Here is a 15,361-nt window from a genome sequence, read left to right on the forward strand (position 1 = left end):
CTGTAATAATATGCCAGTACAATTGATGAATTGATAAAGTTCAAGTATTGGGTTTGATTTATTTTGTTTGTATTTTTTTTAGGGGTTGTTTTTGTTGTTTTTGTTTTTTGTTGTTTTTTTCTTATTCTATTTTTTCTTGTCTATATACTTTAAAAATTTAGCTTGTCCTTTTCTGACTGATCTAAAACCAGTCCCCATTAGTCTGCAATTTCCTGATGGTGATAATTTACAATTTTTTGTTGGGGATGGGGGGATACTAGAGAGAGTGATAAGGGACAGCAGAGATTGGGATGAGAACATAGAGAGAGTGATGAGGGACAGCAGAGATTGGGATGGGGATAGAGAGAGTGGTAAGGGACCAGCAGAGATTGGCATGAGGGGATCGAGAGAGTGGTGAGGGACAGCAGAGATTGGGATGAGGGGATAGAAAGCGTGGTGAGGGACAGCAGAGATTGGGATGGGGAGAGATAGAGAGAGTAGTGAGGGACAGCAGAGATTGGGATGGGGACATAGAGAGAGTGGTGAGGGACAGCCGAGATGGGAATGGGGGATAGAGAGAGTGGTGAGGGACAGCAGAGATTGGCATGAGGGGATCGAGAGAGTGGTGAGGGACAGCAGAGATGGGGATTGGGACATAGAGAGAGTGGTGAGGGACAGCAGAGATGGGAATGGAGGGATATCGAGAGTAGTGAGGGACAGCAGAGATGGGATGGGGGATAGAGAGAGCGGTGAGGGACAGCAGAGATTGGGATGAGGGGATAGAAAGCGTGGTGAGGGACAGCAGAGATTGGGATGGGGGGATATAGAGAGAGTAGTGAGGGACAGCAGAGATTGGGATGAGGACATAGAGAGAGTGGTGAGGGACAGCGAGATAGGGATGGGGACATAGAGAGAGTGGTGAGGGACAGCAGAGATGGGGATGGAGGGATACAGAGAGTGGTGAGGGACAGCAGAGATTGGAATGGGGGATATAGAGAGTGGTGAGGGACAGCAGAGATTGGGATGAGGGGATAGAGAGGGTGGTGAGGGAAAGCAGAGATTGGGATGGGGGGATAGAGAGAGTGGTGAGGGACAGCAGAGATGGGGATTGGGACATAGAGAGAGTGGTGAGGGACAGCAGAGATGGGGATGGAGGGATATCGAGAGTAGTGAAGGAGCAGAGATGGGATGGGGGATATAGAGAGAGTAGTGAGGGACAGCAGAGATTGGGATGGGGGATATAGAGAGAGTAGTGAGAGACAGCAGAGATTGGGATTGGGACATAGAAAGAGTGGTGAGGGACAGCAGAGATAGGGATGGGGGATAGAGAGAGTAGTGAGGGACAGCAGAGATTAGGATGGAGGGATATAGAGAGTAGTGAGGGACAGCAGAGATGGGGATGAGGGGATAGTGAGGGAGAGCAGAGATGGGGATGAGGGGATAGAGAGAGTGGTGAGGGACAGCAGAGATGGGGATGAAGGGATAGAGAGAGTGGTGAGGGACAGCAGAGATGGGGATGGAGGGATAGAGAGAGCGGTGAGGGACAACAGAGATGAGGATGGGATATAGAGAGAGTGGTGAGGGACAGCAGAGATGGGGATGGGGGATAGAGAGAGTGGTGAGGGACAGCAGAGATGGGGATGAGGGATAGAGAGAGTGGTGAGGGACAGCAGAGATGGGGATGAGGGATAGAGAGAGTGGTGAGGGACAGCAGAGATGGGGGATAGCGAGAGTGGTGAGGGTCTACAGAGAAGAGGATGGGGAATAGAGAGAGTGGTGAGGGACAGCAGAGTTGGGGAGGGGGGATAGAGAGAGTGGTGAGGGACAGCAGAGATGGGATGGGGCGGATAGAGAGAGTGGTGAGGGACAGCAGAGATGGGGATTGGGACATAGAGAGAGTGGTGAGGGACAGCAGAGATGGGGATGGAGGGATATAGAGACAGTGGTGAGAGACAACAGAGATGGGGATGGAGGGATAGAGAGAGTGGCGAGGGACAACAGAGATGGGATGGGGGGGATAGAAAGAGTGATAAGGGACAGCAGAGATGGGATGGGGCGGATAGAGAGAGTGGTGAGGGACAGCAGAGATGGGGATTGGGACATAGAGAGAGTGGTGAGGGACAGCAGAGATGGGGATGGAGAAATATAGAGACAGTGGTGAGAGACAACAGAGATGGGGATGGAGGGATAGAGAGAGTGGTGAGGGACAACAGAGATTGGGATGGGGATGATAGAGAGAGTGGTAAGGGACAACAGAGATGGGGATGGGGAATAGAGAGAGTGGTGAGGGACAGCACAGAGATGGGGATGGGGAATAGAGAGAGTGGTGAGGGACAGCAGAGATGGGGATGGGGGATAGAGAGAGTGGTGAGGGACAGCAGAGATGGGGATGAGGGATAGAGAGATTGGTGAGGGACAACCGAGATGGGGATGGGGGGATAGAGAGCGTGGTGAGGGACAACCGAGATGGGGATGGGGGGATAGAGAGATTGGTGAGGGACAACCGAGATGGGGATGGGGGGATAGAGAGATTGGTGAGGGAAAACAGAGATTGGGATGGGGATGATAGAGAGAGTGGTGAGGGACAACAGAGATGGGATGGGGATGATAGAGAGAGTGGTGAGGAACAACAGAAATGGGATGGGGGGATAGAGAAAGTGGTAAGGGACAGCCAAGATGGGGATGGGGGGTTAGAGAGATTGGTGAGGGACAACAGAGATTGGGATGGGGATGATAGAGAGATTGGTGAGGGACAACAGAGATGGGGATGGAGGGATAGAGAGCGTGGTGAGGGACAGCCAAGATGGGGATGGGGGGATAGAGAGAGTGGTGAGGGACAACAGAGATTGGGATGGGGGGATAGAGAGATTGGTGAGGGACAGTTGAGATGGGGAAGGGGGGATAGAGAGCGTGGTGAGGGACAGCCAAGATGGGGATGGGGGATATAGAGAGAGTGGTGAGGGACAGCCGAGATGGGGATGGGGGGATAGAGAGCGTGGTGAGGGACAGCCGAGATGGGGATGGGGGGATAGAGAGATTGGTGAGGGACAGCCGAGATGGGGATGGGGGGATAGAGAGATTGGTGAGGGACAGCCGAGATGGGGATGGGGGATATAGAATATCACAAGACATGAACAAAACAGATTCACACTGTCATGTCGTGTAAGAAAATTCAGGTGGATCTTCCTTTTGTTGTTGGAAATAATTGCTTGTTGATATTGTAATGTTTAGAATCTAACAAAACTTAATTTATAGTTAGATACAGAGAAATACCAAACAGATAAAGAGAGAAATAGTTGCTTTTCATGCATGGTACTGACTTTATAAAATGTATGTATTCCTTAGTTGTGAATGTTCAGAGATAAACTAATATACAGGCCCTTCTGGACTCTTCTATTTAACCAAAATACATTCTGTTCTCTCCAAATATTGTTTGTTTTCTTCTTTCTGTTTTTATTTTCTCTGAAGCTGCAGCTGCCTTTCTATCTCACATTTAATCTATGTTAACACAAAAATGATTATGTTAGGGTTCACTGACCATGTTAGGGTTCACTGACCATGTTAGGGTTCACTGACCATTCTTTGTGTATAAGACAAAACAGTCATTTAAATATGATAAAAGATTACATTAAGTAAAACTGAAATGTCTGTGTAGAAACCAAACTGTCACATGGATATTATAAAGATTAGGTTAAGCTTACAGATCTTTGTGTATAAGAGCAAACAGTCATATGAATAATGAAAATTGACACTAGTTAAGCTAACGATTCTTTGTGTATAAACCAGTCACATGTCTGTGTGTCACACTATATATGGTCATGGGACAGCTGTGATTATTGTTGTGCTAAAACAGACATACCACAGAATTATTTGTGTACCGGTTTTCATCCCCCACTTGATATTCAATCTGTTTAAGGTACTTGTGTTCATAATCATCCGATAAAATCATTGTAATAGAATCTATCTGGTACAGATATAAGATGACTTTTGAATAGTACAAGACCCAATGACTCGGTGCTGTAACATCTCTCCACAGTTAGTATAATGACATTGCAGCTTTTCCTACTCAGAACTTGTTTTGAAGCTAGACTCCTAATGTTCGTGAGATCATGTAATCTGGTACAGATATGCTGCATTTAAACACTTGAGCTGGTCACATGTGCTGCATCAACTCCGGTGTTTATATTGTACCTGCCAGACATCCATATATCTGACAGCCTCCAGCAGAAAGTATGTCAAAGATTCAGTACCAAGATATGGATATAACAGCCATGAAGGAGCCCTGTAAGTATCCCCCAGCATCCTTAGCATTTAAAGGTGTGCTCTTTAGCATAGCTCTGTGGGGATATTGTTTCAGTGGGAGGTGTAATATTGTACAGTATATTATGCAAACATAAATAATCTCCAGGTGTTTATCAGTTACATTGTGTGTCAAAATATGTCATCATGTGTACAACATGTGTCACCATGTGTGTCAACTGTTAACTCTTGTTGCTATGTCAATTTTATTAAGTAAACAATGATTTGTGTCAAAAAGTGTGTCATTTTATTAATTAAACTATCATTTGTGTCAAAAAGTGTGTCATGTAAGTGCCATCATGCATGACAATTAAATAGATGTCTTAGTATGTATGAATGGTCACCGATTTCTTGAAACAAACTCAAGTCAAATACTGGCTTAAGTCAATTTTTTTCAATCAATTATCTTAAGAGAATAAGCAAGTTTTTGATTTCAGTCTGCACTTTTGTTACAAGAATTCAGATCCAGATGTTAACATGTGTTTCATGGTTTTGTTATGTTTGTCTACTATAAAAGGTGTCACCATGTGTGTCAACTATACAGGTGTCTCCATGTTTTCAACTATAACAGGTGTCACCATGTGTGTCAACAATACAGGTGTCTCCATGTTTTCAACTATAACAGGTGTCACCATGTGTGTCAACTATAATAGGTGTCACCATGTGTGTCAACTATAACAGGTGTCACCATGTGTGTCAACTATAACAGGTGTCACCATGTGTGTCAACTATACAGGTGTCTCCATGTTTTCAACTATAACAGGTGTCACCATGTGTGTCAACAATACAGGTGTCTCCATGTTTTCACCTATAACAGGTGTCACCATGTGTGTCAACTATAATAGGTGTCACCATGTGTGTCAACTATAACAGGTGTCACCATGTGTGTCAACTATAACAGGTGTCACCATGTGTGTCAACTATAACAGTTGTCACCATGTGTGTCATTTAAAACAGGTGTCACCATGTTTGTCTACTATAACAGGTGTCACCATGTGTGTCAACTATAACAGGTGTCACCATGTGTGTCAACTATAACAGGTGTCACCATGTGTGTCAACTATAACAGGTGTCACCATGTGTGTCAACTATAACAGGTGTCACCATGTGTGTTAATAACAGGTGTCACCATGTGTGTCAACTATAACAGGTGTCACCATGTGTGTCAACTATAACAGGTGTCACCATGTGTGTCATATAAACATAATAAGGTGTCACCATGTGTGTCAACTATAACAGGTGTCACCATGTGTGTGCAAGTTATACAGGTGTCACCATGTGTGTCAACTATAAACAGTGTCACCATGTGTGTCAACTATAACAGGTGTCACCATGTGTGTCACTAACAGTGTCACCATTGTGTCAACTATAACAGGTGTCACCATGTGTGTCAACTATAACAGTGTCACCATGTGTGTCAACTATAACAGGTGTCACCATGTGTGTCAACTATAACAGGTGTCACCATGTGTGTCAACTATAACAGGTGTCACCATGTGTGTCAACTATAACAGGTGTCACCATGTGTGTCAACTATAACAGGTGTCACCATGTGTTCAACTAAAACAGGTGTCACCATGTGTGTCAACTAAAAACAGGTGTCACCATGTGTGTCAACTATAACAGGTGTCACCATGTGTGTCAACTTAACAGGTGTCACCATGTTTTCAACTATAACAGGTGTCACCATGTGTGTCAACTATAACAGGTGTCTCCATGTTTTCAACTATAACAGGTGTCACCATGTGTGTCAACTATAAAACAGGTGTCACCATGTGTGTCAACTATAACAGGTGTCACCATGTGTGTTAACAATAACAGGTGTCACCAAGTGTGTTAGTTATAACAGGTGTCACCATGTTGTCAACTATAACAGGTGTCACCATGTGTGTCAACTATACAGGTGTCTCCATGTGTTCACTATAACAAGGTGTCACCATGTGTGTCAACTATAACAGGTGTCACCATGTGTGTCAACTATAACAGGTGTCACCATGTGTGTCAACTATAACAGGTGTCACCATGTGTGTCAACTATAACAGGTGTCACCATGTGTGTCAACTATAACAGGTGTCACCATGTGTGTCAACTATAACAGGTGTCACCATGTGTGTCAACTATAACAGGTGTCACCATGTGTGTCAACTATAACAGGTGTCACCATGTGTGTCAACTATAACAGGTGTCACCATGTGTGTCAACTATAACAGGTGTCACCATGTGTGTCAACTATAACAGGTGTCACCATGTGTGTCTCAACTATAACAGGTGTCACCATGTGTGTCAACTATAACAGGTGTCACCATGTGTGTCAACTATAACAGGTGTCACCATGTGTGTCAACTATAACAGGGTGTCACCATGTGTGTCAACTAAAACAGGTGTCACCATGTGTGTCAACTTAAACAGGTGTCACCATGTGTGTCAACTATAAAGGGTGTCACCATGTGTGTCAACTAAAACAGGTGTCACCATGTGTGTCAACTATAACAGGTGTCACCATGTGTGTCAACTATAACAGGTGTCACCATGTGTGTCAACTAAAACAGGTGTCACCATGTGTGTCAACTATAACAGGTGTCACCATGTGTGTGTCAACTATAACAGTGTCACCATGTGTGTCAACTAAAACAAGTGTCACCATGTGTGTCAACTATAACAGGTGTCACCATGTGTGTCAACTGTAACAGGTGTCACTATGAGTATCAACTAAAACAGGTGTCACCATGTGTGTCAACTATAACAGGTGTCACCATGTGTGTCAACTAAAACAGGTGTCACCATGTGTGTCAACTATAACAGGTGTCACCATGTGTGTCAACTATAACAGGTGTCACCATGTGTGTCAACTATAACAGGTGTCACCATGTGTGTCAACTATAACAGGTGTCACCATGTGTGTCAACTATAACAGGTGTCACCATGTGTGTCAACTATAACAATGTCACCATTTGTGTCAACTATAACAGGTGTCACCATGTGTGTCAACTATAACAGGTATCACCATGTGTGTCAACTATAGCAGGTGTCGACATATGTGTCAACTAGAGCAGGTGTCACCATGTGTGTCAAATATAACAGGTGTCACCATGTGTGTCAACTATAACAGGTGTCGGCATATGTTGTCAACTCTAACAGGTGTCACCATGTGTGTCAACTATAACAGGTGTCACCATGTGTGTCAACTATAACAGGTGTCACCATGTGTGTCAACTATAACAGGTGTCACCATGTGTGTCAACTATAACAGGTGTCACCATGTGTGTCAACTATAACAAGTGTCACCATGTGTGTCAACTATAACAGGTGTCACCATGTGTGTCAACTATAACAGGTGTCACCATGTGTGTCAACTATAACAGGTGTCACCATGAGTGTCAACTATAACAGGTGTCACCATATGTGTCAACTATAACAGGTGTCACCATGTGTGTCAACTATAACAAATGTCACCATTTGTGTCAACTTCAACAAGTGTCACCATGTGTGTCAACTATAACAGGTGTCACCATGTATGTCAATTATAACAGTTGTCACCATGTGTGTCAACTAAAACAGGTGTCACCATGTTTGTCTACTATAACAGGTGTCACAATATGTGTCAACTATAACAGGTGTCACCATGTGTGTCAACTATAACAAATGTCACCATTTGTGTCAACTATAACAGGTGTCACCATGTGTGTCAACTATAACAGGTATCACCATGTGTGTCAACTATAGCAGGTGTCGACATATGTGTCAACTAGAGCAGGTGTCACCATGTGTGTCAAATATAACAGGTGTCACCATGTGTGTCAACTATAACAGGTGTCGGCATATGTTGTCAACTCTAAACGATGTCACCATTTGTGTCAATTTCAACAGGTGTCACCATGTGTGTCAACTATACAGGTGTCTCCATGTTTTCAACTATAACAGGTGTCACCATGTGTGTCAACTATAACAGGTGTCACCATGTGTGTCAACTATAATAAGTGTCACCATGTGTGTCAACTATAACAGGTGTCACCATGTGTGTCAACAATAACAGGTGTCACCATGTGTGTCAACTATAACAGGTGTCACCATGTTTGTCAGTTATAAAGGGTGTCACCATGTGTGTCAACTATAACAGGTGTCACCATGTGTGTCAACTATAACAGGTGTCACCATGTGTGTCAACTATAACAGGTGTCACCATTTGTGTCAACTTCAACAAGTGTCACCATGTGTGTCAACTGTAACAGGTGTCACCATGTGTGTCAAATAAAACAGGTGTCACCATGTGTGTCAACTATAACAGGTGTCGACATATGTGTCAACTCTAAATAATGTCACCATTTGTGTCAATTTCAACAGGTGTCACCATGTGTGTCAACTATACAGGTGTCTCCATGTTTTCAACTATAACATGTGTCACCATGTGTGTCAACTATAACAGGTGTCACCATGTGTGTCAACTATAACAGGTGTCACCATGTGTGTCAACTATAACAGGTGTCACCATGTGTGTCAGTTATAACAGGTGTCACCATGTGTGTCAGTTATAACAGGTGTCACCATGTATGTCAGTTATAAAGGGTGTCACCATGTGTGTCAACTATAACAGGTGTCACCATGTGTGTCAACAATAACAGGTGTCACCATGTGTGTCAACTATAACAGGTGTCACCAAGTGTGTCAACTATACAGGTGTCTCAATGTTTTCAACTGTAACAGGTGTCACCATGTGTGTCAACTATAACAGGTGTCACCATGTGTGTCAACTATAACAGGTGTCACAGTGTGTGTCAACTGTAACAGGTGTCACCATGTGTGTAAACTATAATTGGTGTTGAAGGAGGACAAATACTGTAATTGCCAACTGAATGCAGTTTAATGCCTATATTTACACTTGATAAAGATCTTTTAAGAACATATCAGGTGAATTTGTCAATGATATGTCATTATCGTCCAGGATGGACAACCATTTCAACATGCAGCTGTCACAGACCATTGATCGCCGTTATGACAATTATGATGTCACACAAATAATAACATCAAATAAGCAGCCATGCAATGAGGATGACAATTGCATTTTGTAAAGTTATATACTAGGCTTACAATAAAATGTTAGTATCAAACACGACTTTGAATCACATGAAGGCAGACATTTATAGCATTGATTCTTCGTATTCCACTTGTAATGGTTTCTGGTACCATTGACTTCTGAACCATTTAAAAAGATATTGTGGTTTAAAACATTAGAACATAATACACCACTAGAAAGGAAGAAATGTACTTTGTTCACAAATGCAGTTGACCTTTAAGCTCATGAAAAGGATATGTTTTTTTATTCGGAATACATCCACATGCATATTTGGCAATGCTAAAAAGTGGTCATAGTATGAAATTGGTTTCTACTAGAAATCAATAGTTTCCATGACCATACATCGCTTGTATTTCAAACTTCTAAAACAATTATTTCAAGAACATTGACTACTAAATTCTGTGAAGCAGACAGCTTGATATGATGGGAGAGTTAGAGCTGATGCTTCATTCAATGGAAATGACATTGGAATCATGTTTAATACTTCAGAGCCTTGGAGCCTTTCAGTATTGGAAGTCTCTGGTTCATTTGTAATGCTATTACAAAAAATTATCTTCTATTGAGGTTTTGAAGATTGTGAGTGATGCATCAAACTGTCCCTTTTGGCAACATTGTGGTAATATCATTGATGGTTCTGGTAATTTGACTGGACAAGTACTGAAGTTATAGTAGATAAATGAATTTTATTGACATAAAAGTGCTCAGGGTTGATCAAGCTGTATGTAAAAACAATAAAAAAAAACCTTGTTGAGTCGTTTTCCTTAAAAAACCACATCAATGGTTCAGATATAGACCTATAAGATTACGCTGCATCATAGATTATACTTGATGTGCAATATTACATCATTGTATCAGTGATAAAGTAAAAAACTTGCATTAGATAAGGTTCTACACATGTATTGTTGCTTTATTGTATGCATGTTTTTGCCCGAAAAGAGCGAGTGCATCAGTTTAGATTGCCATAGACATGTCAGACTTGGCCAAATCGCTTGCATGGAAATTTTCAGTTATGATACAATGCATTTGCGAGGGAGTTCCTCTAAGAGAACATTCTTCTGTAATGGCAGTTTAACACAAGGGCGGGCTTATCAGGCAGATAGAGGTAAGGAAATATAAGGTTTCTCATATAGGTATATAGGTATTGACAGTTTATACTCATTATATAGATATTGGAAATCTTTATCTCCCATTAGACAGACACACAAATGGAGGGAGAAACAATTGGACATATATACAGATGGATGAATGGAGAGACAGACATGCAGATTGATGGAGAAAAAGACACACAGATGGATGATTGAACAGACAAACATAATAAGATGGATGGCTAAACAGATAGACAATAGTCATATACATGTATATGGATGAAGAAAAAGTCACAAACAGATGGATGAGTGAACAGACAAACATATAGATGGATGAATGAAAAGACAGACAGATAAATAGATGAATGGACAGACAGACATACAGATGGATAAATGAACAGATAGAGAAAAAACCCACAAATAACAAATTATCTTGGATGGTGAGATGAGCTGATGATATCAAACAGAATGATAACATGAACTGTCCATATTCCTTTAGACAGACAGATATAGGGATAGATGGAGAGAAGGACATGCTGACTGATGGAATTTTATATTTATGGAAGGGGCAAAAAACATCCATGTACATATGATTGACAGATGAAGAGACAGTTGATTTACAAAAAGATTGATAGACAGACAATACAGAAGACAGATGAAATTGGATGGAGTGACAGATGGACAAGAAGGGTCGTTGAGTCTTGTGCTCCTTCATATACTTAAAAGGGGACAAACAATTAAAGGGAACAATTCAGGTACAAAAAGAAAATATTAGATTTATTTACATAATGACAATCGATAGATAGAGAGAGACAAAACGGTTTGGGTGCCAGTGGGTTGATTTGAATCACTTTCATTATTCAAAAAGTCTGCGATTTTAAGCACTAGTCCACTGCCCATGACTTGTAATTTTATGGCCAGACAATTGTGCCAATTGTAATGAACTAGTCCAATTGGACTAGTGGCTCCCTGTGGCCCATCCGATTAAAATTGGTAAATACTATATTTACGAGAGCAGTCCGGGTCAATTGCGTTTTTGAGTGCAATCGGTGTCTGATTATTTCCGTCCAGATGCATCATTTTGTGAGAATTTGCGTTCACAAACGCATCCAGCTGTAATTTGGGTCAAAAATTGAAACTAATTATGACTGAAATGGTGAAGCAAAACTGCTGTATATCTTATTTGGACTAGCTATATAGTGATTAAATAGTTAGACTAGTGAAATGTAGGGGTTTACTAGTCCAAACGACTATCATAATAATAATAAGCAGCGGAAAAAAACTAATGTCACAGACTGTTCAAATAATATTTGAATGAGTGGAAATTATAAGCATACAAATGTATGAAGAGAATGTGAAGATACATATTAACTGCATCTTATAACTACATGTAATTTATGTATAGAAATGTTAAATAACATTTCTTTGCTTTGTAAGTAAAATTACCAAACACCAAATATTATTATTAGGCTTTTTTCAAAAAAAAAATATTTTTTTTAGGCAAAAAAAAAAAAAAAAAAAATTAAAAAAGCCTAATTATATAGGCAGTTTTAGTGGACTAGGTATCACCCTCAGGTGTTAATAGTCAGTCTACATGGTCATTAAAACATCTACTTATACTGGGACACAAACTAGCCAATACTGTGACAATAAAATGATATATGTTACCCGCATGTTTAAAAAATCTCCCATCTAAGGAGATAAACATCAACAAATGATATGTAAATATCTCATGACACCTGTATATACATATTCCTTCATTAATAAGTAGAACGATTTTTCTCACATGAATTGTCATCTATAGAGCAGGCTGTTCTATAGAGTCTAGATGACTTAGAGTGATTGCTATTTACAGAGGGATACCTACTGATAGAGTGTTTGATAACTTGACCTTGGAATAAGGAGTTACTTTGGTGCGACCTTGTCTGTATGGAACTATCTTTTGATGATAGATGTGAAATGTATGTTGTTGAAGTTGTGGCTAAGACTTATTGTATGTAATACTTGATGCCACTAAAATTGAGTTGCAGGTTTTGTTTGTTGTGACCTTGACATTTTACAGTGAGTGACTTTGGCCTGATTATGTGAGACCAGCCAACTTTGTTTTAGATATTTGACCTTCAATTGGAAGTTGTGTTTGTTGTGAACATGACCTATGCTTTGATAAAGTTAACCATGACTTGAATGTTGTTTGTTGTGATCTTTAATGGTAGATGTTTTAATTATGACCTTGACCTGATGGTTTTATTGAGACAGTAGACCTTGACTTGAAAGTTGTTTTCTGTGATCTGACCATGCAAACTGGTTAATTGTGACTGTGTTAGAGATTCTGCCAGCTGTGAACTTGACCGGAAGGTTGCAATTATTGTGAACTTCATTTGGCGTAACCAATGCTGTTTATTATGGATGTGTTAATTATACGATACATAAGGACCTTACAAAGTGACCAATAAGAACATGGTACATGGTATACAGAGTTTTGCTGAAGGAGGTGGTGCCATGTATGAATTCTACACTGTGTTTGCACAGGATATTTATGACCTCAGGGAAGGCCAATCAGGTAAAACAGCTCTGTTCGATACATTTTTAGCCCACTATCATCAGATGGTGGGCTTTTCAAATCGCTTCTTGTCCGTGGCCGTAGTCCGTCCTTCTGTCCCTCAGTCCGTCTGTCCGTTAACAATTCTTGTTATCGCTATTTCTCAGAAAGCACTGAAGGGATCTGTCTCAAATTTCATATGAGGTTCCCCGAGGGCCCTAGTTGTGCATATTGCATTTTGGGACCAATTGGTCAATAAGATGGTCCCACAAAAGTAAGATTAGTACTTTATTTCTTTTAATCAATCATTTTAAGATGTTCCACCGCTGACAAATAGTATTTTTCTCTATAAAAAACAAGAACAAACAAATTAGTATTTTTTCAGTTGCAAAAATTACTTACTTTACACCATTACCACCATTGAAAAGTTTGAGCTTCTAATTCCATTTCACTGTACTGATTGCATATGCACTAAAAGCAAAACAAATTATTTTATATTATTTTTTGTGTTCATTAGATATATATATACATGATTAAACACCAATTATTGTTGAAATGATGAGTATCATTTATGCTCTGTCGGCAGTAGAGCATCTTTAAGTGATTGATCAATGAAATCATTTTTAAAGAGTGTGAAAAACAGGGGAAAACGCTTTCATGCTGTGAGCCCACTGCGATCTAATAATCAGACCAGATCAAGTCCCCCTTCTAAGCAAATTAATAAATATGCCCTAGCCTGTACTCCTCCAAACTTGTTTGCTCACTTAATTTTAAAGTAAATTTAAACATTTATATATATAGATACCAGGTATACTTTTCACCTGTCTTTCCTTCACCTTTCTGAACTATTTGAGTTATTTCCCTTGGTTTTAGAAACACTACATGGGGTGAGGCTGAAAAAAACCAGCATCCTAGAATTTATATTATCACCATAATATGAGTCTGAGTCTGATAATCATTGTTTATAGATTACTTATGATGTATTATATTATGTTTGTAAATGGTTAAGATAGATATTGTAAGGTCACTGGTGAGCATTTCATAACTTAAATGACATCCAGAAATGCTTCGAGCGTCAAAAATATATTGAGCTTTGATTATTATACACTGCAGTTTTGGAAATAATTTAGTTATATCAATTTTCAGATTACCAAAAAGTTCGGGCTTATACACCCACTGATTGTAGTTGTGAGACTACTTGTGATAGGTAACAAATTAAAATGTCAAGTCATATTTTGTCACCTGAATCTTTCAATGATAATTAATGATAATGACAATGATTTATCGTAGGTCACTGATATACATGTATAACGATGATGTGCCCACTGTGTATCTGATGATCTTTCCTATAACTTTTAATGGACACAAAGTCTGTTCTAGTAAAAGGATCTTACCTTGTCCTGATATAATTCCTTTAGGACCTAGACTTGTCTGGCATTCTCTATAATCCCACAATCCCAATGTTGCTGTCTATAATCCTGGTGATATTCTGTCACATCCAGCACCCAACATTCTCCATAGTTAACGGTGTGTATCTCTGTCACCTAGCATTTTACCATTATTAAATTACCGCTATGTCCCTAATGTCACCTGTCCATTACAGGTCAGTGCTGACCTAAAAGTACCAATCAATGCATTAACTACAGAAGTCAAATTAATCGTTAATTGACCAGAATATTCAGACTTGAATACCAAAATGAAGCATATATGTATTGTATGTGGGGGTAACTACAGCGTACATATTTACATTTACTTTAGTTTGACAGAGTTAAATAGATCTTCGTAAATGGAGTGTATACATATACTTTGAATTTCTTTTAAAGGTATATGGAGCTTTCCCGGCTATACACATATAGATTTAAGGTTGGCTATATACCATTGATATATATAAAAGGTGCAGAGTTATAATCCATTAAACCACCAGTTTATTTACATCACTACATTGAAATGGTCAGACTGGGTATGTGGTACACATGTACGGTAGTAGATTCCTAACCTATAAGGTAAACAGTATTCTGTCTGTATAATATTGATAAGAATAGGATTCTGTTTACAATGTTTACCAGGAGAGTTGAAACACCGATCCTAGCACAATAAACTAATCTGGAACAGTAAAAAAATATACATCAGGAGGCTAAATTATATATATGTCTTAGGGTCAAACAGCTACCTGTGTGTAGCTGGTATTGGGTCATAGGTCATCCAGTTTATAAACGAATTCAATTTGGCATCAGTTGGGATATGTTCCGACATTACCATATGAGCCTTAACCACCTTGGGTCCTAAGTTTGAATCCTATGTTTAGCAGTTGCTAGGTTCTGACTGTAGGTCGGTCATTTTTCTTCAGGTAATATGGCTTAAATTTTCTCCATCTCCTGAACCTAGCAT

At 40.1% G+C, this 15,361-nt stretch overlaps 2 protein-coding genes across 7 annotated transcripts in view; one reads left to right on the forward strand and one right to left on the reverse strand.

Moving 5' to 3' along the window:
* Nucleotides 1-14,679, reverse strand: part of LOC138321168 (band 7 protein AGAP004871-like) — a 70,694-nt gene extending 56,015 nt beyond the window's left edge. Inside the window, exon 1 of the mRNA XM_069264641.1 lies at nucleotides 14,368-14,679. The gene's annotated coding sequence lies outside the window, so the exon portion shown is untranslated. The remainder of the gene's footprint in view (nucleotides 1-14,367) is intronic.
* LOC138321169 (mechanosensory protein 2-like) overlaps nucleotides 1-15,361 on the forward strand; it is a 90,975-nt gene that overhangs the window by 4,869 nt on the left and 70,745 nt on the right. The window contains exon 1 of one of the 6 annotated variants that reach the window (XM_069264651.1): nucleotides 3,942-4,263. The exons of 2 other annotated variants lie outside the window; for them this stretch is intronic. In XM_069264651.1, the coding sequence (XP_069120752.1) occupies nucleotides 4,212-4,263 (52 nt within the window). In that variant the 5' untranslated portion in view covers nucleotides 3,942-4,211. Of the gene's footprint in view, nucleotides 1-3,941; nucleotides 4,264-10,351; nucleotides 10,452-12,260; nucleotides 12,396-12,466; nucleotides 12,995-15,361 lie in introns of those variants that run through there. 3 more of the 6 variants (XM_069264646.1, XM_069264653.1, XM_069264647.1) reach the window with 3 other exon arrangements.

This window comes from Argopecten irradians, chromosome 4 (assembly GCF_041381155.1).
Source record: "Argopecten irradians isolate NY chromosome 4, Ai_NY, whole genome shotgun sequence".
NCBI classification, from domain to species: Eukaryota; Metazoa; Mollusca; class Bivalvia; order Pectinida; family Pectinidae; genus Argopecten; species Argopecten irradians.